The sequence below is a fragment of the Anomaloglossus baeobatrachus genome, chromosome 11, assembly GCF_048569485.1.
Source record: "Anomaloglossus baeobatrachus isolate aAnoBae1 chromosome 11, aAnoBae1.hap1, whole genome shotgun sequence".
NCBI lineage: Eukaryota > Metazoa > Chordata > Amphibia > Anura > Aromobatidae > Anomaloglossus > Anomaloglossus baeobatrachus.
In genome coordinates this window covers 103,647,714-103,672,432 of record NC_134363.1, presented here as the reverse complement: position 1 = coordinate 103,672,432, position 24,719 = coordinate 103,647,714, and the positions used below count along the sequence as shown (strand labels likewise).

General features: G+C 43.8%; 1 protein-coding gene across 16 annotated transcripts in view; it reads left to right on the top strand.

Moving 5' to 3' along the window:
- Positions 1 to 24,719, top strand: part of PHLDB1 (pleckstrin homology like domain family B member 1) — a 365,610-nt gene that overhangs the window by 302,967 nt on the left and 37,924 nt on the right. For 10 of the 16 annotated variants that reach the window (XM_075328263.1, XM_075328261.1, XM_075328255.1 and 7 more), the window contains 4 exons: positions 13,113 to 13,223; positions 17,106 to 17,195; positions 20,055 to 20,150; positions 24,518 to 24,694. In XM_075328263.1, the coding sequence (XP_075184378.1) occupies positions 13,113 to 13,223; positions 17,106 to 17,195; positions 20,055 to 20,150; positions 24,518 to 24,694 (474 nt within the window). The remainder of the gene's footprint in view (positions 1 to 13,112; positions 13,224 to 17,105; positions 17,196 to 20,054; positions 20,151 to 24,517; positions 24,695 to 24,719) is intronic. The other 6 variants (XM_075328260.1, XM_075328262.1, XM_075328265.1 and 3 more) reach the window with 2 other exon arrangements.

Genomic DNA, 24,719 nt, shown 5'->3' with positions numbered 1-24,719 from the left:
CTGTATGTACAGTACAGACCAAAAATTTAAACACACCTTCTCATTCAAAGAGTTTTCTTTATTTTCATGATTCTGAAAATTGTAGATTCACATGGAAGGCATCAGAACTATGAATTAACACATGTGGAATGAAATATTTAACAAAAAAGTGTGAAGCAACTGAAAATATGTCTTATATTCTAGGTCCTTCAAAGTAGCCACCTTTTGCTTTGATTACTGCTTTGCACACTCTTGGCATTTTCTTGATGAGCTTCAAGAGGTAGTCACCGGAAATGGTCTTCCAACAGTCTTGAAGGAGTTCCCAGAGATGCTTAACACTTATTGGCCCTTTTGCCTTCACTCTGCGGTCCAGTTCACCACAAACCATGTCGACTGGGTTCAGGTCTGGTGACTGTGGTGGCCAGGTCATCTGGCGTAGCACCCCATCACTCTCCTTCTTAGTCAGATAGCCCTTACACAGCCTGGAGGTGTGTTTGGGGTCATTGTCCTGTTGAAAAATAAATGATGGTCCAACTAAACGCAAACCGGATGGAATAACATGCCATTGCAAGATGCTGTGGTAGCCATGCTGGTTCAGTATGCCTTCAGTTTTGAATAAATCCCCAACAGTGTCACCAGAAAAGCACCGTCACACCATCACACCTCCTCCATGCTTCACGGTGGAAACCAGGCATGTAGAGTCCATCCGTTCACCTTTTCTGCGTTGCACAAAGACACAGTGGTTGGATCCAAAGATCTCAAATCTAGACTCATCAGACCAAAGCACAGATTTCCACTGGTCTAATGTCCATTCCTTGTGTTCTTTAGCCCAAACAAGTCTCTTTGCTTGTTGCCTGTCCTTAGCAGTGTTTTCCTAGCAGCTATTTTTCCGTGAAGGCCTGCTGCACAAAGTCTCCTCTTAACAGTTGTTCTAGAGATGTGTCTGCTGCAAGAACTCTGTGTGGCATTGACCTGGTCTCTAATCTGAGCTGCTGTTAACCTGCAATTTCTGAGGCTGGTTACTCAGATAAACTTATCCTCCGCAGCAGAAGTGACTCTTGGTCTTCCTTTCCTGGGGCGGTCCTCATGGTAACCAGTTTCTTTGTAGCGTTTGATGGTTTTTGCCACTGCACTTGGGGACACTTCCAAGGTTTTCCCAATTTTTCGGACTGACTGATTGATTGACCTTCATTTCTTAAAGTAATGATGGCCACTCGTTTTTCTTTACTTAGCTCCTTTTTTCTTGCCATAATACAAATTCTAAGTCTATTCAGTAGGACTATCAGCTGTGTATCCACCAGACTTCTGCACAACACAAATGATGGTCCCAACCCCATTTATAAGGCAAGAAATCCCACTTATTAAACCTGACAGGGCACACCTGTAAAGTGAAAACCATTTCCGGTGACTACCTCTTGAAGCTCATCAAGAAAATGAAAAGAGTGTGCAAAGCAGTAATCAAAGCAAAAGGTGGCCACTTTGAAGAACCTAGAATATAAGATATATTTTCAGCTGTTTTACACTTTTTTGTAAAGTATTTCATTCCACATGTGTTAATTCATCGTTTTGATGCCTTCAATGTGAATCTACAGTTTTCAGAGTCATGAAAATAAAGAAAACTCTTTGAATGAGAAGGTGTGTCTAAACTTTCCAAACTAATATATATATATATACACACACACACACACATGCACAGTACCGACCAAAAGTTTGGACACACCTTCTCATTCAAAGAGTTTTCTTTATTTTCATGACTGAAAATTGTAGATATAAAATATATGCAGTGCTCAGGATAAATTCGTACACCTCTACAGATTTGTCGAAAAATCTTTTAGCTTCCTTTCAAAATCATCATTTTCTATGGGACAACATATTATCAAATACTCCCACAAATGTGGGACATTGATTGCAGAGAGGAATTTTTTTTTTTTACACCCAAAAAGTAATTTTCTGACCAAATTCATTCAAGTTCATGTTGCACAAATAAGTATACCCCGATTGAAGGCTTAGTAGCAAAGTTAATGTTTAGACTTCAAAAGTCTAACTAACAATATTTCAACCACAGATACAGTCATATGAAAAAGTTTGGGCACCCCTATTAATGTTAACCTTTTTTCTTTATAACAATTTGGGTTTTTGCAACAGCTATTTCAGTTTCATATATCTAATAACTGATGGACGCCGTAATATTTCTGGATTGAAATGAGGTTTATTGTACTAACAGAAAATGTGCAATCCGCATTTAAACAAAATTTGACCGGTGCAAAAGTATGGGCACCTCAACATAAAAGTGACATTAATATTTTGTAGATCCTCCTTTTGAAAAAATAACAGCCTCTAGTCACTTCCTGTAGCTTTTAATGAGTTCCTGGATCCTGGATGAAGGTAGATTTGACCATTCCTGTTTACAAAACAATTCCAGTTCAGTTAACCCCTTTACGACCGCCGATACGCCTTTTAACGGCGGTAAATAAGGGTACTTTTTCCGATCCGCCGCTTTTTAACGGCGGTCGGAAAAAAGGGTCTAGCGCCCCCCAGAGTCAGAAAATTTCCGGGGTCTCAGCTGCCGGGGGTAGCTGAGACCCTGGAGATCATGATTCGGGCCGGTTTTTCCGGTCCCCGCTCACCTGATGACCGGTATACACCGTATACCGATCATCAAGTTATAGTAAATGACCGCGCCGGTAAAAAATGATTTATCTCCCATCTGGCATGATCAAACATGCCAGATGGGAGATAAATCTTTTCCCCGGTTCCCTCCGGTCCCCCGGTGTCCCCAAAGTGCCCCCCCCGACCCCCAACCCCCTCCCGAAAATCCAAGATGGCCGCGCGCACCGGCGAGCACAGCAGCGCGCCGGCCGCATTTCCACTGTTCCTATGGTTTCTGTCGTATGTGCCATAACACATACGACAGAAACCTGCTCCCCAGGCCCTGCCGGGATCCCCCCTACCCCCCCCTGGTGTTCCCCGGTGTCCCCCGATGTCATACATACCTGTCGCAGCTCTGATCCCCCGCGGCCCCCTCCTCCGGCTCCTTCTCTGCAGACTCCGGTCACATGAGCAGAGCGCAGCTGTCAGCTTCCTGTGTTCAGGACGCTGGCTGCTCGCACTCTGCAGCTGTGACCCAGGGAGGGTGGGTGCAGATTCTTTGCACCCACTCTCCTCAAATGGAGGGTCTGCCCTCCTAGAAAATGGGGGATACGTTCCCTGAACGTGTCCCCCATATTCTAGAAGGTCCAGAGGCACGTGGGACATCCAAATGGATTATTGTGGATTTTTTTTTTTCTTTTCAATAAATTGGTCAATCAGGGAATGTTTGGGGGAGTGTTTTTTCAAATAAATTTTTTTTTGTTGTCAATTTTTTTTTTATTACTGTCAATTAGTTATGTCGGGTATCTGATAGACGCCGTGACATAACTAATTGCTGGGCTTGATGCCAGGTGACATTACACACCTGGTATCAACCCCATTCATTACCCCGTTAGCCAACGCACCAGGGCGCGGGATGAGCTGGGGCGAAGCGCCAGAATTGGCGCATCTAATGGATGCGCCACTTCTGGGGCGGCTGCGGCCTGCTATTTTTAGGCTGGGAAGAGTCCAATAACCGTGGCTCTTCCCATCCTGAGAATACCAGACCCCAGCTGTCAGCTTCACCTTGGCTGGTGATCTAATTTGGGGGGACCCCACGTTTGTTTTTTTTTTTTAATTATTTATTTATAAATAATTAAAAAAAAAAAACAGCTTGGGGAGCCCTCCAAATTGATCACCAGACAAGATGAAGCTGTCAGCTGTGGTTTGCAGGCTACAGCTGTCTGCTTTACCCTAGCTGGCTATCAAAAATAGGGGGGACTCCACGTCATTTATTTTAATTCTTTTTTTTTTTTTTGGGCTAAATACAAGGCTAGGCATCCTTTAGTGTCACATGAAAGGCACTAAAGGGCGCCAGCTTAGAATATGCAGGGGGGTGGGACGTTATGTATGTTTGACATCTATCCATTCATCCATTGTAGCATTTTACGCTGTGTGCCCACAATCAGGGTTTGCAACGTTTTGGGCGCAGAGTGTTTTCCCTGCGTCCATAACGCTGCGTTGTGCAGTAGAAGCACAGTGGCAGGATTTTTAGAAATCCCGTGCCCACTGTGTTTCTTTTCTCCGCAGCATAAATCGACCTGTGGCGCAGCTTCCTGAGCCTCAGGATGTCAATTTATGCTGCGGAGATGAGTGTTCTTTGCAGGTAGAATAGAACTAAAGTCCACAGCAGCCTGAACCCAAATCGTGGGCATGGGCAGCTGCGTTCTCCCGTGGACAACACTCACATTTCTGCAGGAGGCTGACACTGGGTACTAGACGCCGTGTCGCTGGATCATGGCCACATAGCCTAAAGGCTACTTTACACGCTGCGATATCGGTCCCGATATCGCTAGCATGGGTACCCGCCCCCATCTGTTGTGCGACACGGGCAATCGCTGCCCGTGCCGCACAACATCGCGCAGATGCGTCACACATACTTACCTGCCCGGCGACGTCGCTGTGACCGGCAAACCGCCTCCTTTCTAAGGGGGCGGTCCGTGTGGCGTCAGTGACGTCACTGAGCGGCCGCCCAATAGAAGCGGAGGGGCGGAGATGAGTGGCCGGAACATCCCGCCCACCTCCTTCCTTCCTCATAGCGGCCGGGAGGCAGGTAAGGGGAGCTTCCTCGTTCCTGCGGCGTCACACATAGCGATGTGTGCTGCCGCAGGAGCGACGAACTACATCGTTACTGCTGCAGTAACGATAATCGAGAATGGACCCCCATGTCACCGATGAGCGATTTTGCACGTTTTTGCAACGATGCAAAATCGCTCATCGGTGTCACACGCAGCAACATCGCTAATGCGGCCGGATGTGCGTCACCAATTCCGTGACCCTAACGACTCCGCATTAGCGATGTCGCAGCGTGTAAAGCCCCCTTAACAGTGAGAAATTTTTTGCTACAGCAACAGTTTTGTGAAGTACCTGTGGATTCAAAATGTTTACTATACTCCTGAATAAAATCCTTGAGGGGTCCAGTTTCCAAAATGAGGTCACTTGTGGGGGGTTTCTGATGTATAGGTGCCCAAGGGGCCCTGCTAATGTGACATGGTGCGCGCAATTTACTTCAACTTTTCCAAAATTCAAATGGTGCTCCTTCCATTCCAAGCCCTCCCATTTATCCAAACAAAGGTTTTTGGCCACATGTGTGGTATCCCTGCGCTCACAAGAAATTAGATAACAACCTGTGGGGCACACGTTTTGTTGTTGCCTCTTGAAAAAGTGAAAAATGTGTCGCTAAATCAACATTTTTGTGAAAAAAATGAAAATTTCAATATGGCAACCTAAGCTTATCAAATTCTGTGAAGTATTCGTGGATTCAAAATGCTCAATATACACCTAGATTAAAGCCTTGAGGGGTCTTATTTCCAGAATGGGGTCACTTGTGGGGGACCTCCACTGCTTAGGCACCTCAGGGGTTCTCCTAATGCAACATGGCGTCCGCTATTGATTCCAGCCAATTTTGCAGTCAAATTGCACTCCTTCTCTTCTGAGCCCTGTAGTGTGCCCAAACAGTTGATTTGCACCACATATAAGATATCAACAAACTCAGGAGAAATTGCGCAATAAATTTCATGGTGATTTTTTTCCTGTTACCCTTGTGAAAAAAAAAGCTACCTGGTTGAAGTAACAATTTTGTGGTAAAATGTTATTTTTTTATTTTCATGGCTCAACGTTATAAACTTCTGTAAAGCACCTGGAGGTTCAGGGTACTCACCAAACATCAAGATAAATTCCTTGAGGGGCCTAGTTTCCAATATGGGGTCACTTGTGGTGTTTTTTTTGCTGTTTACGTACCTTAGGGGTCCTCCAAATGCGACATGGTGCCCGCAATCTTTTTCAGCCAAATTTCCTTTCCAAAATTCAAATATTGCTCCTTCCGTTCCAAGCCCTCCCATTTCTCCAAACAAAGGTTTCAGACCACAAGTGAGGTATCACCGCGCTCATAAAAAAGTGGGTAACAAACATTGGGGTCACATTTTTGGAATTACCTCTTGAAAAAGTGAAAAAATTGATGCTAAAGCAACATTTTTGAGAAAAAAATGAAAATTTTCAATGTGACAACGTAACGTTATCAAAATCTGTGAAGTACCTGTGGATCCAAAATTCTCACTATACCCCTAGATAGAAGCCTTAAGGGGTCTAGTTTCCAAAATGGTGTCACTTGTAAGGGGTTTCTGCTGTTTAGGTACCTTGGTGGACATGTAAATGCAACATGGTGCCCGCAATCTATTTCAGCCAAATTTGCTTTCCAAAATTCAAATATTGCTCCTTCTGTTCCGAGCCCTCCCATTTGTCCAAACAAAGGTTTCTGACCACATGTGGGGTATTGGCGCGTTCATAAGAAAGTGGGTAACAAGTTTTGGGGTTCATTTTGTTGTGTTATTTCTTCTAAAAGTGAATAAATTTGGGGTAGAGCAACATTTTAGGTAAAATTTTATTTTTTGCTTTTTTTCATTCCACTTTGCTTTAGTTCCTGTGAAGCACCTGAAGGGTTAATAAACTTCTTGGATGTGGTTTTGAGTACTTTGAGGCGTGCTGTTTTGAGAATGGTGTCACTTTTAGGTATTTTCTGTCACTTAGGCCTCTCAAAGTCACTTCAAATGTGATGTGGTCCCTAAAAAAATGGTTTTGTGAATTTTGTTGAAAAAATGGGAAATTGCTGATGAACTTTGACCCCTTCTAACTTCCTAACCCCAAAACATTTTGTTTCAGAAATTGCGCTAATGTAAAGTAGACATGTGGGAAATGTTATTTATTAACTGTTTTGTGTGACATAACTCTCTGGGTTAAGGGCATAAAAATTAAAAGTTTGAAAATTGCAAAATTTTCAAAATTTTCATCAAATTTCCGATTTTTTCACAAATAAAAGCAAAAAATATCGTTCTAAATTTATAACTATCATGAAGTACAATATGTCACGAAAAAACAATGTCAGAATCACCGGGATCCGTTGAAGCGTTCCAGAGTTATGACCTCATAAAGTGACACTGGTCAGAATTGCAAAAAATGGCCTGGTCATCAAGTACAAAACTGGCTTCGTCCTTAAGGGGTTAAGTTTGATGGTCGCCGAGCATGGACAGCACACTTCAAATCATCCCACAGATTTTCAATGATATTCAGGTCTGGTGACTGGGATGGCCATTCCAGAGCATTGTAATTGTTCCTCTGCATGAATGCCTTAGTAGATTTGGAGCGGTGTTTTGAATCATTGTCTTGCTGAAATATCCATCCCCTGCGTAACTTCAACTTCGTCACTGATTCTTGCACATTATTGTCAAGAATCTGCTGATACTGAGTTGAATGCATGCGACCCTCAACTTTAAGAAGATTCCCGATGCCGGCATTGGCCACACAGCCCCAAAGCATGATGGAACCTCCACCAAATTTTACTGTGGGTAGCAAGTGTTTTTCTTTTTTACGGAATGCCGTGTTTTTTTGCCTCCATTCATAATGTCTTTTTGTATGACCAAACAATTCAATCTTTGTTTCATCAGTCCACAGAACCTTCTTCCAAAATGTAACTGGCTTGTCCAATTGTGCTTTTGCATACCTCAGACGACTCTGTTTGTGGCGTGCTTGCAGAAACGGCTTCTTTTGCATCACTCTCCCATACAGCTTCTCCTTGTGCAACGTGCGCTGTATTGTTGACCGATGCACATTGACACCATCTGCAGCAAGATGATGCTGCAGGTCTTTGGAGGTGGTCTGTGGATTGTCCTTGACTGTTTTCACCATTCTTCTTCTCTGCCTTTCTGATATTTTTCTTGGCCTGCCACTTCTGGGCTTAACAAGAACTGTACCTGTGTTCGTCCATTTCCTTACTATGTTCCTCACAGTGGAAACTGACAGTTTAAATCTTGGAGACAACTTTTTGTATCCTTCCCCTGAACAACTATGTTGAGTAATCTTTGTTTTCAGATCATTTGAGAATTGTTTTGAGGAGCCCATGATGTCACTCTTCATAGGAGATTCAAATAGGAGAACTACTTGCAAGTGGCCACCTTAAATACCTTTTCTCATGATTGGATACACCTGCCTATGAAGTTCAAAGCTCAATGAGGTTACAAAACCAATTTAGTGCTTTAGTAAGTCAGTAAAAAGTAGTTAGGAGTGTTCCAATCAAGAAATTGATAAGGGTGCCCATATTTTTGCACCGGTTAAATTTTGTTTAAATGCGGATTGCACATTTTCTGTTAGTACAATAAACCTCATTTCAATCCAGAAATATTGCTGAGTCCATCAGTTATTAGATATATGAAACTGAAATAGCTGTTGCAAGAACCCAAATTGTTATAAAGAAAAAAGGTTAACATTAATAGGGGTGCCCAAACTTTTTCATATGACTGTAAGTTTTAAGTTAACATTATTTAACAAAGAAAATCCCTTCCTATTTCATGCTGTCAGTAATGGTACCACATGGAAGAGAAATGTTACAAGACTTGGGAGAGGAAATAATTTCTTTGGTACAAGAAGATCAGCAAAGCTTTACTTATCAATCAGAATACTGTAGCAAATGAGATACCAAAATTTTACAAAGATGGAACTGCAACAATCTCACAGACGCGGGCAGACCAACAGTGGAAGTTAGCACCTAAACAGAAACGTCTTCTGATGAGAAGGGTTGAGGAAAATTGACATGTAAGTTCACTGCAGTTAGCTAGAGAAGTAGAAAGCCAAATTGAGCTGAGTGTTTCCCGTGACACCATACAGCGTACGCTGCAGAGGAATGGCATGCATGGGTGTTGGGAAATATCCCCTAAAGCAATGAACAAAAAAGTCCATCTAGAATATGTCAGAGCAATTGCTGAAACATTTGAGGACCATTGGAACGATGAGACTAATATAAATGTTTTTGGAACTGTTGCCTGCAAAACTGTATTGTATTGGAATGGTGAGAAGTACAAAATAAAATGCCTGATACCTACAGTGACACATGGTGATTGTAGTATCCTTCTGTGGGGCACCATGAGTACTGCTGGTGTCAGGGATCTACAGGTGCATCTCATTAAATTAGAATATCATCAGAAAGTGAATTCATTTCTGTAATTCAATACAAAAAGTGAAACACATATATTATATAGAGTCATTACAAACAGAGTGATCTGTTTCAAGTGTTTATTTCTGTTAATGTTGATGATTATGGCTTACAGCCAATGAAAACCCAAAAGTCATTATCTCAGAAAATTAGAATATTATATAAGACCAACTGTAAAAATGATTTTAAACTCAGAAATGTTGGCGCCTACTGAAAAGTCTGTACAGTAAATGCCTCAATACTTGGTCGGTGCTCCTTTTGCATGAATTACTGCATCAATGCGGCGTGGCATGGAGGCGATCAGCCTGTGGCACTGCTGAGATGTTATGGAAGCACAAGTTGCTTTGATAGCAGCCTTCAGCTCATCTGCATTGTTGGGTCTGGTGTCTCTTAGTTTCCTCTTGACAATACCCCATAGATTCTCTATGGGGATTAGGTCAGGCGAGTTTGCTGCACAATCAAGCGCAGTGATACTGTGGTTATTAAACCTGGTATTGGTACTTTTGGCAGTGTGGACAGGTGCCAAGTTGTAATACTATTGTATGAACTGAGGATTTCGATCACGTTAGGGCAATGAGAACCAGAGACGGGTTCTTGGTGCAAAGAAGTTTTATAAAATACAACCAATAATATGTACACAGAACAGAGCATAAACAAGGTATATACCTGCCAGTGTCGGAGCAAAGGGGAATTCCCGGGACCGCGCACCGGACTCCCCCAGGGGCTGTCTGGCGATCACCCCAGAAGGCCTAAATGCGCAGCAGCCGGGACACGGAAGGGCAACAGGTTATAGTCCAAATATGTCCATACAGGATGTGGAACGTGGGTCCTAGGGTGGATATATACCGGAAGGGACCGGGCACAAGTGCCAACCAGAGACGGCAGACAGAGTCCGGGACCAGCGAGGGCACAGCTCGATGAGACCAGGTGGAGTCCAGAGCCGGTGTCAGGTGATTCACCAGGATCCAAAATAACAACCAGGAAATGAGAGCAGCGGGGCAGGAGTAGACAGGAAGCAGTATACTCAAGCAACTAGACTAAGCTTAGGGACGGGCTTTTAAACAGATGAACAGTAAGTAGGGCAACAGAACAGAAAACTCCATGTTAACAAAGGGCAAGATCCTTCAGAAGCAAACTGGAAATCCCAGAACACTGACACAAGTCCTGCTGGAAAATAAAATTTCCGTCTCCAAAAAGCTTGTCGGCAGAGGGAAGCATGAAGTTCTCTAAAATTTCCTGGTAGACGACTGCGCTGACTTTAGTCTTGATAAAACACAGTGGACCTCAAACAGCAGATGACATGGCTCCCTAAACCATCAATGATTGTGGAAACTTCACACTAGACCTCAAGTTGCTTGGATTGTGGCCTCTCCACTCTTCCTCCAGACTCTGGGACCTTGATTTCCAAATTAAATGCAAAATTTACTTGTCTGAAAACAACACCTTGGACACTGAGCAGCAGTCCAGTTCTTTTTCTCTTTGGCCCAGGTAAGACGCTTCTGGTGTTGTCTATTGGTTATAAGTGTCTTGACACAAGGATTGTGACAGATGTAGCCAATGTCCTGGATATATGGTGATGTAGCCCATGTCCTGGATACGTCTGTGTCTGGTGGCTCTTGGAGCACTGATTCCAGCAGCAGTCCACTCCTTGTGAATCTGCCCCAAATTTTTGAATGGCCTTTTCTTAACAATCCTATCACGGCTGCGGTTATCCCGATTGCTTGTGCAGCTTTTTTTACCACGATTTTTCCTTCCACTCAACTTCCCATTAATATGCTTTGATACAGCACTCTGAAAAGTCAGCTTCTTTTGCAATGACCTTTTGTGGCTTACCCTCCTTGTGGAGTGTGTCAATGACTGCCCTCTGGACAGAAGTCAAGTCAGCAGTCTTCCCCATGATAGTGTAGCCTACTGAACCAGACTAAGGGACCATTTTGAACAATTAGGAAGCCTTTTCAGGTGTTTTGTGTTAATTATTCTAATTTTCTGAGATAATGACTTTTGGGTTTTCATTAACTGTAAGTCATACATTGGCTGTAAGACATCAACATTATCAAACATTAACACTTGAAATTGATCACTCTGTGTGTAATAACTTTATATAATATGTGTTTCCCTTTTTGTATTGAATTACTGAAATAAGTTAACCTTTTGATAATATTCTAATTTATTGAGATGAACTTGTACGTTTCATTCATAGAATCATGAATTCACAGGTGTTCTGCTCTAGGTAGACATGTACTTTTCCAACATGATAATCATCCTAAACACACATGTAAGGCCACGGATGCAAAAAAACTGCATCAATTCTTCTAGGTACACTGTACACAGTTTTTGCTGAAAGTCTGCAAGCGGGTTGTTAAAAACATCTTTGAGAACGAGCAACGAATCTTTTGTGTATGCGGCTTGTGCAAATCCTTCTGTCTCTTCATGTACCCCCAGACAGACTGGATGATGTTGACATCGGGGCTCTGTGGGGCTGTATCGTCACTTCGAGGACTCTGTGTTCTTCACACTGAACATAGTTTACATTGGTTGTGTGTTTGGGGTCCTTGTTGTGCTGGCGAATAGATTTGTAACCAATCAGATGCCTCCCTGATGGTATTGCATGTTGGCTAAGTATCTTCCTGTATTTCTCAGCATTAAGGACACCGTTAATACAGACCAAATCCCCAACTTAATTTCCTAAAATGCAGCCCCAAACTTGCAAGGACCCACCACTATGCTCTACTGGTTTTTGTGGGTCATTTTGCCTTACGTTTTATCTTTATCATGTGAAATGCAGCTCAATGGGGTTGATATACGAAGATTGACGAGGCCATTGCAGAGTATTACACTTTTTTACCTTAATATCCTGGGCTGCTTTTGCAGTATGTTTTGGGTCATTGTCCATCTGTACTGTGAAGCGCCGTCCAGTCAACCTTACCGCATTTGGATGAATCTGAGTAGAAATGTCTTCACTTACATCATTAATAAACACTAATGACCCAGGGCCATTGGAAGCCCTGCATGGCCAGCCAACACACTGCTTCCACCATGTGTTACAGACAATGTGGTGTGCTGTGGATCATGAGCCGTTCCAAGCCTTCTCCATACTTTCTTCTTTCCATCACTCTGGTACTGGCTGATTTTAGTTTTATCTGTCCAAAAATGAGTTTCCAGAAATGGGCCGCTTCTTTAGATTTAGTTTGGGGCAAATTCTAATGTGGCTTTTCTATTTTTAAGGCTGATTAATGGTTTGCACCTTGTGGTCACCCCTCTGTATTTGCTTTCATTAATTCTTCTCTTTATGGTAGACTTTGATATTGAAAAACCAACTTCCTGGAGAGTTTTCTTCACTTGGGTGGATGTTGTGAAGGGTTTTTCTTCACCATGGAAAGGATCATCCACCACTGTTGCCTTCTTAGAATGTCCAGGCTTTTTTGAGTTCCCAAGATTACCAGTGCATTATTTTTAGGAACGTACTAAACTGTTGATTTGGCCATTTCTAACATTCTAACATAACTATCTCTCTGATGGATTTATTGTTTTTCTCAGCCTGATGATGCTCTGTTTCTCTTTCATTGAGAGCTCCTTTGACCACATTTTGTAGGTTCACAGAAACAGCTTCCTAATGTAAATGCCACCTCTGGAATCAGCTCCAGAGCTTTCACATGCTTAATTGATGATGGGTGTATGAGGGAATATCCCATGCATCTCATTAAAGAGCTTTTGAGATAATTGTCCAATTACTTTTGGTCTATTGAAAAGGAGGTAGCTACATATTAAACAGCTGTAATTTCTAAACTCCTCCAATTAGGATGTAAATAGCCTTATATTTACGCTGTGATTCTGTGCTTTAAGCCCCATATTGATTATGTAACTGTATCTTGAATATGTTTTGGAAAATAGCCAAAATGCCAAAACCTGTCTCACTGTCCAAATATTTCTGGACCTAACTATATATTCCTAAATCTTACTGAATAAAATGAATGCAGATATGTGAAGCACCTCCTGATGTCTAACATGTATTACTATATCTCAGGAACGTTTGGCTGCCTTGGAGCATCAGGCCAATCAGATCCGCCTCCAGGCTGCACAGGATGCTGAACATCTTGGTCAGGAAAGAAGTGCTGCGTTGCTGCAGCTACACAAGGTAAGTGTCATGGGGTGTGACAGGATAACTGTTACGTCACCACCAGAGTCCGCTCCAGCGACTTTTGCTCCGATCGCCAGGCGACGCCGTGTTCCTGCCGTGGATGGTGCTGGTGATGGGAGGGGAATCGATGCGAGCGGCACCGGTGGGCGCAGGCTCCGATCATCCACTGGGCTGGGTTATCTTGGATCTGCAGTACCACTGGCTGACTGTGGGTGGCGTGTGTCTTCCAGCTGAAGTTGCCAGCGTTCAGCTACAGCCAATGGGAAGACACCACACCCTTCTTAGTTCCCCTCCTGTCTGCTGACCTCTGCCAGAGATAGTTCTGATTTCCTGGCTCCTGGTCCGCCTTATTCTGTTTTGTGACTCCTGTGTGCTGACTTCTGTGTGTTTTCTGACTACCCTTCTGCCTGCTGTTTTTGTACCTCGCTGCCCAATCCGGATTTGACCTCTGCTACGTTTTCTGATTACGTCCTTGCCTGCCGATTCTGTCCCTGTTCTGCTATTCCTGGTTTGACCCTGCCTGACGACTACTCTCATCGAACTGCAGCCTTCAACAGGTAGTGATCTCCAGGGCCCTGTGTAATTCCAAATCCCTGTATAGGGGTTAAAGGGTTTCAGGGTTCTGGGGGTCCTGCTTGGTGAGTGGCTTCCCTCTAGTCTGTCCATTACATCCCACCTGAGTCTGTGGATCCAGGTAGGCATTACAATAACAGGGGACCGGGGCTCCTAGACTGGCCCTCAGGCTAGGTTACACTAACTGTCCCTACTCCCAGAGATACGTCTAATGTTGACGATGTTTGAGCCGCCTTCCTTGCCCTGCTCCAAAACAGCCCTGATCTAATACCCCCTCTCCCCAACCCAAGGTGAGGGCTGGGACAGGAGTCATTAAACCCACAGATATGAACAAACAGTAGAAACCAAATCTCTTATCACGTTGCATGCTCACACAGTGTTATCAGTCAAGAAATTATAAGGAAGAAAATAAAGAGCAGGGAGGAAATAACCAGACAACAGGAGGAATTTCACAGCACACCAAGCAACATGCAGTACATCATCATTTACTGGAACACAAGAGCACATAGACAGCATAAACAAAATCTATAGTCGGCATCAGAAGACAGGTTCCTCCATCTTAAAAAGGCAGGGAGTAACTGTGATAGGTCTTAAGCAATATGTGATCCTAAAGGTAACCAGCAGGCTAGCAGAGATTAACTCCTGCTAGCCCGCTCACTAATGAGCACACAGCTTGTTGATGCCCGTGAATCCTGTGCAACTCAGAAGCTCCAGAGAAGGCACAGTGAGGAGTGTCCGAGTCTGTAGTCTGAACAACGTCTAATGCCGCCATGATTCAGCGAGTTAAGAGCCAAACACCGTGTGACGGTAAGATGAGTGCACTTGTGATGCTTTTACAGTTTCTATTGTAATTCTAAGGGAAGTGGCTATAGTTAAAATCCAGATCATGCAGCTCAATGGCTATAGAAAATGTATTACATGAAAATGAATTAATATATATAATATATATTATATAATATATATAATATACATATTAGTTGTTACCTTCAGTTAGTAAAATTTCACTATGTATCAGCCTGCAATCTTGATTTCTTTCTTCATTTTCAGCCCCTGATATTCACTTTGCAGCATGATCCAACTTTGATTTCTCTCCTGTGAGCATGTCTCCCTGCAATACAGGTGGGATGTGAGGGCCATGTATTCAGGGTGCTGAGGTTTTCAGCAGCTAGTGTGTAATCACAGCTTCTATCCTGCAATTTCCTCTACAGGTACTTTCATCGTTTTCTATAGATGGTTTTCTTTGCCCTCCTTGAGATACTATTCCCACCTGTCCATGCGGTTGAGATAAGTGTACAACCCCCTCTCTGCTGCTGCCAATAAGGCCATTTTCACATGATACATTTTTTGGTGTCAATTTCCAAAATAAGCAGTCAGTCCCTGTTCATTGTCATCTTAAAGACAAAAACTGTCTGCGTAAACATTGTGCCAATATGTGGAGTGTGAAGCGAAACAATCCTCATAAGCCTGCAGATGTTATGTGCACTGCATATTATATTATTATTATTATTATTGAGTATATTAGACCTGTTCTCTTATTACAGGAGTTGTCTCCATATTAATCTTCAGGAGCGCACCACTCTGTGCCCTGGCTTCCTAGTCGTGGGGGGCAGTGTGCTCCTGTCACATGGAGGATTTTACTAACTTCGCCGACTGTCATAGTGGCAGCAGGATCTGTTCAGACTACTCATTCTGACACTCCGCCTGATAAGTCCTGAGGTCTGTAATCAGCACAGGCTGACACGGGCGTCGATCCACAGATTGATAGTTCATAGGCAGGCTAGCAAAAGTTAATCTTTGCTTGTCTGCTTGTGAGTCATCTTAGATCACATGTTGTGGGGAAGCCAATTTCATCTGCTCCTCTCCTATGTATGCTGTCGAACACTTCAATTAGTGCCAGCTATAGTTTATTTCTGCTGGTCTGGTAAAGCGTTGTGATCCAGACTAACTGGTGATTGTAGTACTTGCTGTTGTGTGCGGTTGTGGAGTTAAATAACCCTTGTTGTGGCTACCTTCCTGCTCTTGCTTTTCTCCTGAGTCTCTCTTTGTTGGTTCCTGTGTGTTTGCAGTGTGACAGAGTTTTGTTTTTTCCTCTGTCTCTCTTTATCTGTGTTTTAATCTCTCCTGCCCCTTCCCTCCCTTGTGAGAGGGAGCAATAAGATCAGTTCTGGTCAGGAACTTAGCCAGGCATGGGACTCAGGCCAATCCACCGCACCATTAAGGGTAACCCTTAGGTTAGGAATAGCCTAGGGACCCCACCGTGAGGGACAGCATAGGAGCCCCTGTCCCTTGCTTTCCTACAGTCACATCATGACAGCTCCTGAAGATTGACAGTTTGAACCAGCAGCATGGTCTTACTACTGGGTTGAACAGAGTGCTCTCCCAGACTGCTAGTAAGGCAAATTGCTGCTGCAGCATGGGGAAAACACGGGGGGGCTGAAAGTAGATAAATCCCGTGATCTGGCCAGTTTCAGAAGTGGTGCAAGTAAATAGTCTGGTTAAGGCCGAGGCCACACGGGGTTATGTGCGATCCTCGCATGACACTCGGCTCTCGCGCGCAGCACTGCAGGAGCTGAGGGTCATGCGACTGTGGTCCGATCATGCGATCAGACCACAGCTGCAGGGGGGCGGCGCTCAGGAGGGGAGGGCCGGCGCTGCGGAGGGGAGAGAGGGATTTATCTCCCTATCTCCTCCGTTGTCAGCTGATACGAAAATCGCACTGAACTCGCATTTCACCGGTGTAACGCGAGAGCAATGCAATGTTTCTCTCGCCCCATAGACTTGCATGGGTGCGAGTGGAACAGGATCACCTTCCACCCGCAGCATGCTACAACTGTTTTCTCGATCCAATTAGGACCGGGAAAATAATCGCTCATGGGTGCTGCCCCATAGCGTAATATTGGTCCGAGTGGAATGTGTTTTTTTTTTTTTTTTAATTGCATTCTACTCGCACTGTTTTCTCGCCGTGTGTCCTAGGCCTTAGTCCTGCCCCTTGCTTGTAACCATCCAGGCTGGTGTTGCAGGGTGTCTGGCAACTTAAGCAATGAGGTGTACACTATAAATTCAAAACTGGCCCCGTTCCTGAGAACAGGTAGGGTTATTAATTGCAGTCACTTGTTTTACTATCACTTTGCAATTGTTCTCATTTATGAACTTAAGACAAGCCTTTAACCAGACAGAAGAGCCCTAATGACCTCCATTGTGCACTGATGCCACTATCCGTTGCCAGGCATATTGTATATTAGAGGCATTGTCTGGGATATAAAGAGCACATGTTGCATCTAATTCACACATTGTGTTTATACACAGGAAAAGGAAAAGTTGGTTCAATTAGATAGAAAATACCAAACGTTATCGGGACGACGAGGTTTCCTAAGTGGATCATCAGCTCTGCGAGAGGTAAGCCATAGTATTAACAAGACTGTGTTCCAAGAGGAGATTGTCATGGTGAAGAAGTACCTGATGGAGACTTATCATTGGGTGGGATTAGTGACTGGGACCTCCCTCATGGCATTCTGATTTCAGTAGTATGGGCTCCCCATCAACACCGGCTGAGACCTCTTCAGATGTTGAGGGATCTTTGACACATTTGTGAACACTGTGTTCCTTTAACATTTAGCACAGTGTCTTTTCATAGTAGGAGCTTTCCTCCGCTCATTGAATCCCTCAGATGAATTCCACACTTTAAAGGGAATCTGTCATCCTTTTGTGTTATTTTTTTTTAGTAATTCATATGGGCATATAGGTGGCATAAAGATGAAACTAGCCATACCTGTACGCCTCCTGGATGATGGGCCATTTTGGACAAATCCTCTTTAATGTCTACTACCTTCCGTGCTATGGGGCGTGTGCTGCCCGGAAGATAAGCTGGCCTCAGGTCTTCATTAATCCCATTTTCTCCTCTGTTCTCTTTAGTATGTGCCTGTGATGTCCGGAGAGCGACCTGAAATCCTATGCCTGCGCATTTTGCCTACGGTCTCTCCCCCTGTACTTTTTCGCCCTTCTGTAGGCAGTCTTCAATTCTGATGTGCGCAGGCACCGCGTAGTCACTATGATGCAGCAGTGATACCCTGGCGCCTGCGCACATCAAAATTGAAGACACTGCCTACAGAAGGGCGAAAATGTACAGGGGGAGAGACGGTAGGAAAAATGCGCAGGTGGAGGATTTCCATCCGCTCTCTGGACATCACAGAAGCATACTAAAGAGAAGAGGAGGAGAAATTGGGAATAATGAAGACCAGAGGCTGGCTTATCTTCCAGGCAGCACACTCCCCATAGCCCGGAAGATAGTGAATATAGCAGAAGCTAATTTCACCTTTATGCCACCTATATGCCTATATTAATAACTAAAGAAACTCAAGGGAAGGAGTCACATAACGTTTGCAACCTATTCTGAGAGTTGAAATGTCTAATGTCATTAAAGGGAATCTATCAAAATGTTTTTACTATGTAATTCTAGAGCACCATGAGGTAAAAACAGAGACCCTGATTTCAGTATGTCACTTACTGGACTCAACAGGAGATTATCACTAAAGGACTAGTAAACTTGCTGCCATGTAGTTCTCCATGTAGTAAACTCCACCCCCATCACTGATTGACCGCTTTCTGCCTATGTACAGTGTACACAGAATGCTGCCAATCAGTGATGTGGGCGAGGTTATACAGAGTTTAACATTCAGAGAACAGGTAGATCTTCAGCAGAAAAACAGTGATTTAATTGAAACTACAACCAACAACTCAGTAAGTGCTACATCACTGGAATCAGGGTTTCTTCCCCTACATCATGCTGCTTTCAGATGGAATAGCGAAAACCTTCTGACAGATGTGTTTAAAGTGCCAAGTGACCTTTTTAGTAATGTGGTTGAGATTGTTCTTTATACTAATGAATAAGGTTGGAGAAAATACAATAGTTTTGTGCTTAAAGGCAATATGTCAGCAGGTTTTTGCTATGTAATCTGAGAGCATCATAATGTAGGAGCAGAGACCCTGATTACAGAGATGTAACTTACTGTGCTGTGTTTTACTTTCTCAATACAATTAGTGTTTATCGGCAATAGATTATCGTTACTGGACAACTGGCCTCATGCCTCCTAGTCCAGCCGCACCCCCAGCACTGTTTAGCAGCTCTTTCACTATACATTGTAAGAATCAAAATGCTGTGGAGAGAAAAGCGCACATAGGGTCTTATCTGGCAAACAATGCAGGCTTAGAAAATGAAAACAGGTGCTCACCTATGGAAGTTGTGACAGGCACAACTCCTATGTATGCAGAAAATGGTCAAGCAGCAGCCCCGATGATGCAACAGGGAATCATGAATGGATAAGAAAGTCGGGTTTAACACTGCGCTAAAACCATGAAGCCAAACGATGTGATGATCCTGATGAAGAAGGCGGACATGCCTTTGAAACGCGTAGACCTGGCCTAAATAAAGAAAATATAGCAAAGAATTCATCACATCGTTTGGCTTCATGGTTTTAGCGCAGTGTTAAACCCGACTTTCTTATCCATTCATGATTCCACTATACATTGTACACAGAAAGCTGTGGTGAGGCTGAGGTTATACACAGATCAACAACCAAACCCTGCTAGATCTTCAGCAAGAAAAACTGTGACTCTATTATACCTGCTGCACTTGGCAAACTAAGTGACACATCAGGGTCTCTGTCCCTACTCATGCTGCTGTTTGATTACATAGCAAAAATCTGCTGTCAGATTCCTTTTAATTACACAATTGAATGGTACATTGAGATGGATGAGCGTCCACTATCCGTTCAGCTGCGATTGAGCATAACGGAGGACTTTGGTGCGAATGCTGCTGCTAACCATCCCACCCACTCCTCTGACCAGCACCCACCTATCCTACACGTGCTTCACTTCACTATGATGCAGGGTTGTCCAGATTCTCAGTAGAACTGTTCTAGACGTAAGTGGTGCATCTGGCTAACATTGAGTAATGCTCCTAATGTTTCCACATTTAATAAATATCTGCAAACAGATCGCAGCGGACACTTCTGAATGTTGTAACCAGTAAGTGTGCCATCCCACGAGCGCCCGTCCTTTTCATACTGACACATTAGACGTGTTTTCCTTGTGGTTGCATGGGTTAGAGGATTATGATGCTTCCTGCATATAGCAGTGCCTTGCTTTTTGTGCGCTTTTATGTTGTGTTTTGGGATCTTATTCATTTGCCTGCAAGTTTTTTTTTTATTTCCTTGGCTTTTTCTCCGTTTTCCCTTCTATTGCTTTGCTTGCTTTTAGGAGTACCTGTGTCTGGCTGATGCTCTTCGCTTGTGCAACCGTTCTCCTCATCCTCCTCCCTTCCCCTCTCTCACAGCGCTCATAGCTGATCCGGAGGTACACCCTTACACAATTGCCTTTATTATTACCTATACAGCTGTGAACTATGCATGTTATTAGTAAATATATATATATATATATATATATATATATATATATATATTGCACTGAATCAAGGTTTATGTCAGTACCATTATTCTACATATGGTGCCAATATCAAAGCAAAATAGTTTGTGGCAAAATCTCCTGTAATTGCAAACTTTGAATGATGATCAGTTACATTTAAGAACTTCACAAGTGATACGTTTATTTTTGTATATCATTGGTACCACTTTGGTGTACATATATTTTGATATATTTTAATGTTTTTACTTTTTTGTTTTATTTTTTTGTATCATAGATTGACAAATCTGACTTTTTCAGTCCTAGTAATACCAAATATGTTTACTATATATATCTATATATTTTAGTTGATTTGAAATTCTCAATGATGGGTGAATAGTCACTATTCATGTTCAGATTATTCATAGCAAATCCCAAAGTACTATTCCAGTATTTGTCACAAATAACAAACCTAAAGCAAATCAATGGGGAACCCGGGCATTTTTTGTGCTGTACTGAATACTGGTATAGTATTCAGTATTCGGTAAGTATTATCCCAACCCGAGTAGTTACTATTCGCCCAGATATATATCTATATATATATATATATATATATAGATATATATATATAGATATAGATATATATATATATATATATATATATATATATATATATATATATATATATATATCTCTATCTATATATATAAATAGTTTCAGGCCTAAGGACACTACAAAATACAGTAAAAATAAATGAATATATAATGTCTTTTCCTGAGACCACATTGAAGATATGATGCTTTGATACCATGTAAAGTAGTCAGTATTCAGCCTGAATAACAGCGTACATTTGGTGCCCTCCAAATAACTGAATACATAAACATTAATGTCTAAACCACTGGCAACAAAAGTGAGTACACCCATAAGCGAAAATGGCCAAATTGTGCCCAAAGTGTCAATTTTTTATGTGCCCACCATTATTTTCAAGTACTGCCTTAAAACTCTGGATAGAGTTCACTAGATCTTCAAAGGAGCCACTGGATCATCTTCCATCCTCCATGACAACATCACAGAGCTGGTGGATGTGAGAGACCTTACACTCCTCCACCTTCTATTTGAGGAGGCCCCACAGATGCTCCATAGGCTTTAGATATGGAGACATGCTTGGCCAGTCCAGCAACTTTACCCTCAGTTTCTTTAGCAAGGCAGTGCTCATCTTGGAGATGTGTTTGTGGTTATCATGTTGGAATACAAAGGTAGGATCATGCTCTACTTCATTATGTAGTAAATCATAAGCAAGAAACCTGTGGAGAAAAAGCGCATAGGGTCTTACCCTGATAAACAGGGGGTATAGAAAGGAGTAATCCTACTCACCTATTAGAGTTGTGAAAGGCACAACTCCTGTAACCGCATATGTGGATCAACGGCAGCAGTACCCCGGTTGGCAGATAACAGAGAGAGATAGCGGAGATGGGTTTTAAAAACCGCGCCAGAGATCCCAGATGTAAGCTTGATCAATGTAACCTTTATTTCGGCATAGGTCTACGCGTTTCAGGGGTCTCAGCCCCCTTCCTCAGGACCAGCAAGCACAAGATACATCAAATCTCCCACCGGCTCCCATGTGTAAACCTACTTCATTATGTGACAGTAGATGTTGCCATTCACGGTTCCCTCAATGAACTGTAGCTCCCCACAGCCAGCAGCCCTCATGCAGCCACAAACCATGAGGCTATGAGCCCACGTAGCATATTTTCATGCAGTTACGGTGCGTTCTGCACCGCAGTGTAACTGCATGCGTCCTGCATCCCCAGCACAATCTATCAAGATTGTGTCTAATCCATGCCCACGTTGCGTATTAGAACGCAGCGCTTCTGTTGCTGCCGAATCGCTGCGTTCTAAGAAGCAACATGTCACTTCTTTCATGTGCTTTGGATGCAGCCCCCGCTCTGCCTATGGGAGGGGCTGCAGTCAGAGCGCATGGAATCGGCTTTTCATTACAGACTGTTTCTGCAGCAATTTAAAGCGCACGTGTGCTGTTCAAATCGCTGCAGAAATTTCTGCAGGGACAGAACGCAACGTGCGCACATAGCCTTACACTCCCACCATCCTTCTTGATGCAGCGGGTGGCGTATGGTCTGAGCACTGACCTTCTGACACCCACCCCTGTAACCTCTGCAGCAATGCTGGCAGCACCCATACGTCTATTTTGAATAGACCTCCTCTGGATATGACGCTGAGCATGTGCACTCAACTTCTATGGTCGCCCATGGTGACGCTTGTTCTGAGTGGAACTTGTCTTATCTGCTGTATGGTCTTGGCCACCGTGCTGCAGCTCAGTGTCAGGGTGTTGGCGATCTTCTTATAGTCTAGGTCATCTTTATGTAGAGCAATAATTCTTTTTTTCAGATCCCCAGAGAATTCTTTGCCATGAGGGGCCATATTGAACTTACAGTGACCTGTATGTGAGGGTTAACATCAAATCTAACACTCCTGCTCCCCATTCACACCTGAGCCCTTATAACACTAATGAATCACATAGCACTGGGTGGGAAAATGGCTAATTGGGCACAATTTGGCCATTTTCACTACTAAGCAGTGTGCTCATTTTTGTTGCCAGCAGTTTAGACATTAATGGCTGTGTGTTTGAGTTATTTAGAGAAATATGAAGGAGGACTGGTATTTTTCAGTTTGGAATTTTTCATTCTCATTAAGTTATTTACAGAGCCCCAAATTTACACTGTTATACATGTTACATGTTATACAACTACTTTACATTGTAACAAAGTGTCATATCTTCAGTGTTATCCCATGAAAATATGATGCAATATTTAGAAACGTTTGAGGGGTGTACTCAGTTTTGTGATGTGCTGTAGATGCTGACTCCTTGAGCCTGCGCCATATCACTGACTTATCACTACGTCCTTGTTAGTAAGGCTAAGTTCACATTTCCGCTAAAATGTATCAGTCACAATCCGCTGCTCTTGTAAACAACGGAATCCGTTTAGCGGATTCCGCTGCTCCCATAGACTTGTATGAGCAGCGGATTGTGACTGATGATGCTGCGTTGCACCCTCCGCCCGACTGATCAGTCGTGGAACGACTGACCGCCGGGCGGGGGGAACGCAGCATGTAACGTTTTTTGAGCAGCGAGATCCGTCGGATTTCGCTGCGCATGCTCTCTGGCTCCCTGCACACGTCACCAGCTTTGGTTGGTTACCCGATATTTACCCTGGTTACGGTGCAAGGAGCCAGCGCTAAGCGGTGTAGGCCCGTAACCAAGGTAAATATCGGGTAACCAAGGTAAACATCGGGTGCTTTGCTGTTACCCGATATTTAGGCTGGTTACGTGTGCAGGGAGGCCGACACTTCCCCGCTCGGCCCCGCCCCCTCCCGCACTCCGCACATGTATGTACACACACACACACACACCTGTCCCCAGCCATGCAGACAAGCACTGCCACTGACACCCTCGTCTGGCCCCGCCCCCCGCTCGGCTCCGCCCCCTCCCGCACTTTGCATGTGCACACACACACACATACATACATACATACATACATACATACATACATGCACATACACACACTCACTCACACATACACTCACCTGTCCCCAGCCATGCAGACCGCAGCACTTCCACTGACATCCTCAGCGCCTGGCCCCGCCCCCCGCTCGGCTCCGCCCCCTCCCGCATTCAGCATGTGTGTATACACACACACACACACTCTCTCTCTCACTCACTCACTCACTCACTCACTCTCACTCACCTGTCCTGCAGTCCCTGCGGCACTGACGTCCTCAGTGCCACGGCCCCGCTCGGCTCCCCTCCCCCCCGAACTCCGCCCTCCGCACACAACGGAATCCGACAAAGAATTCTGTTCTTTGTCATCCGTTGTACAGCGTTGAACAGCGCATCAGTCACATGCGTCAAGCGACGCATGTGACTGATACAAAACAACGGAAATGTGAACTTAGCCTAAGACGTTAAAAGGACAGGTGGATGTGGCTCCGGAGCTCACTGAATACTGCCTTAGTATGGAGCACAGTGTATAACATTGCTGCTCTCTGCAGCTACGGCTCGGTATCCTCTGCATGCAGCCGTTGTGTGCCGCTCTTACTAGGCCCAGGATTGTGCCGTGACGCTGTATATTCCCGCTATAACATCTCTTCTCACTTTACTCTAATCACTGGTGGACAAGTATCTAATGACGCCTTTTCTCACCGTCTAATGTTATATGAAATGTTCTGAATTAATGGAGTTTTCTTTACCCAGATTGTGGAGCTGATTGCGCCATTGTTTGACGCGTTTGCTGTATTTCCTTTAGTACATCACCCTAGATCAGCTCCATGACATTCTTGGGAACATGGCTCCGGCTCCTGCTTCCACCCATTCTGCTGACTATGGTGCTAAACCGGCCTCCTGTGTCCCCTCCTGTGAGGATCCTTCTCCTGTTCATCTCTCCTCTTCATCATCCTCCTCTTCTCCCTCCATCTCTACGGAGGTTTGTTAACCCCATATAAGCTGTG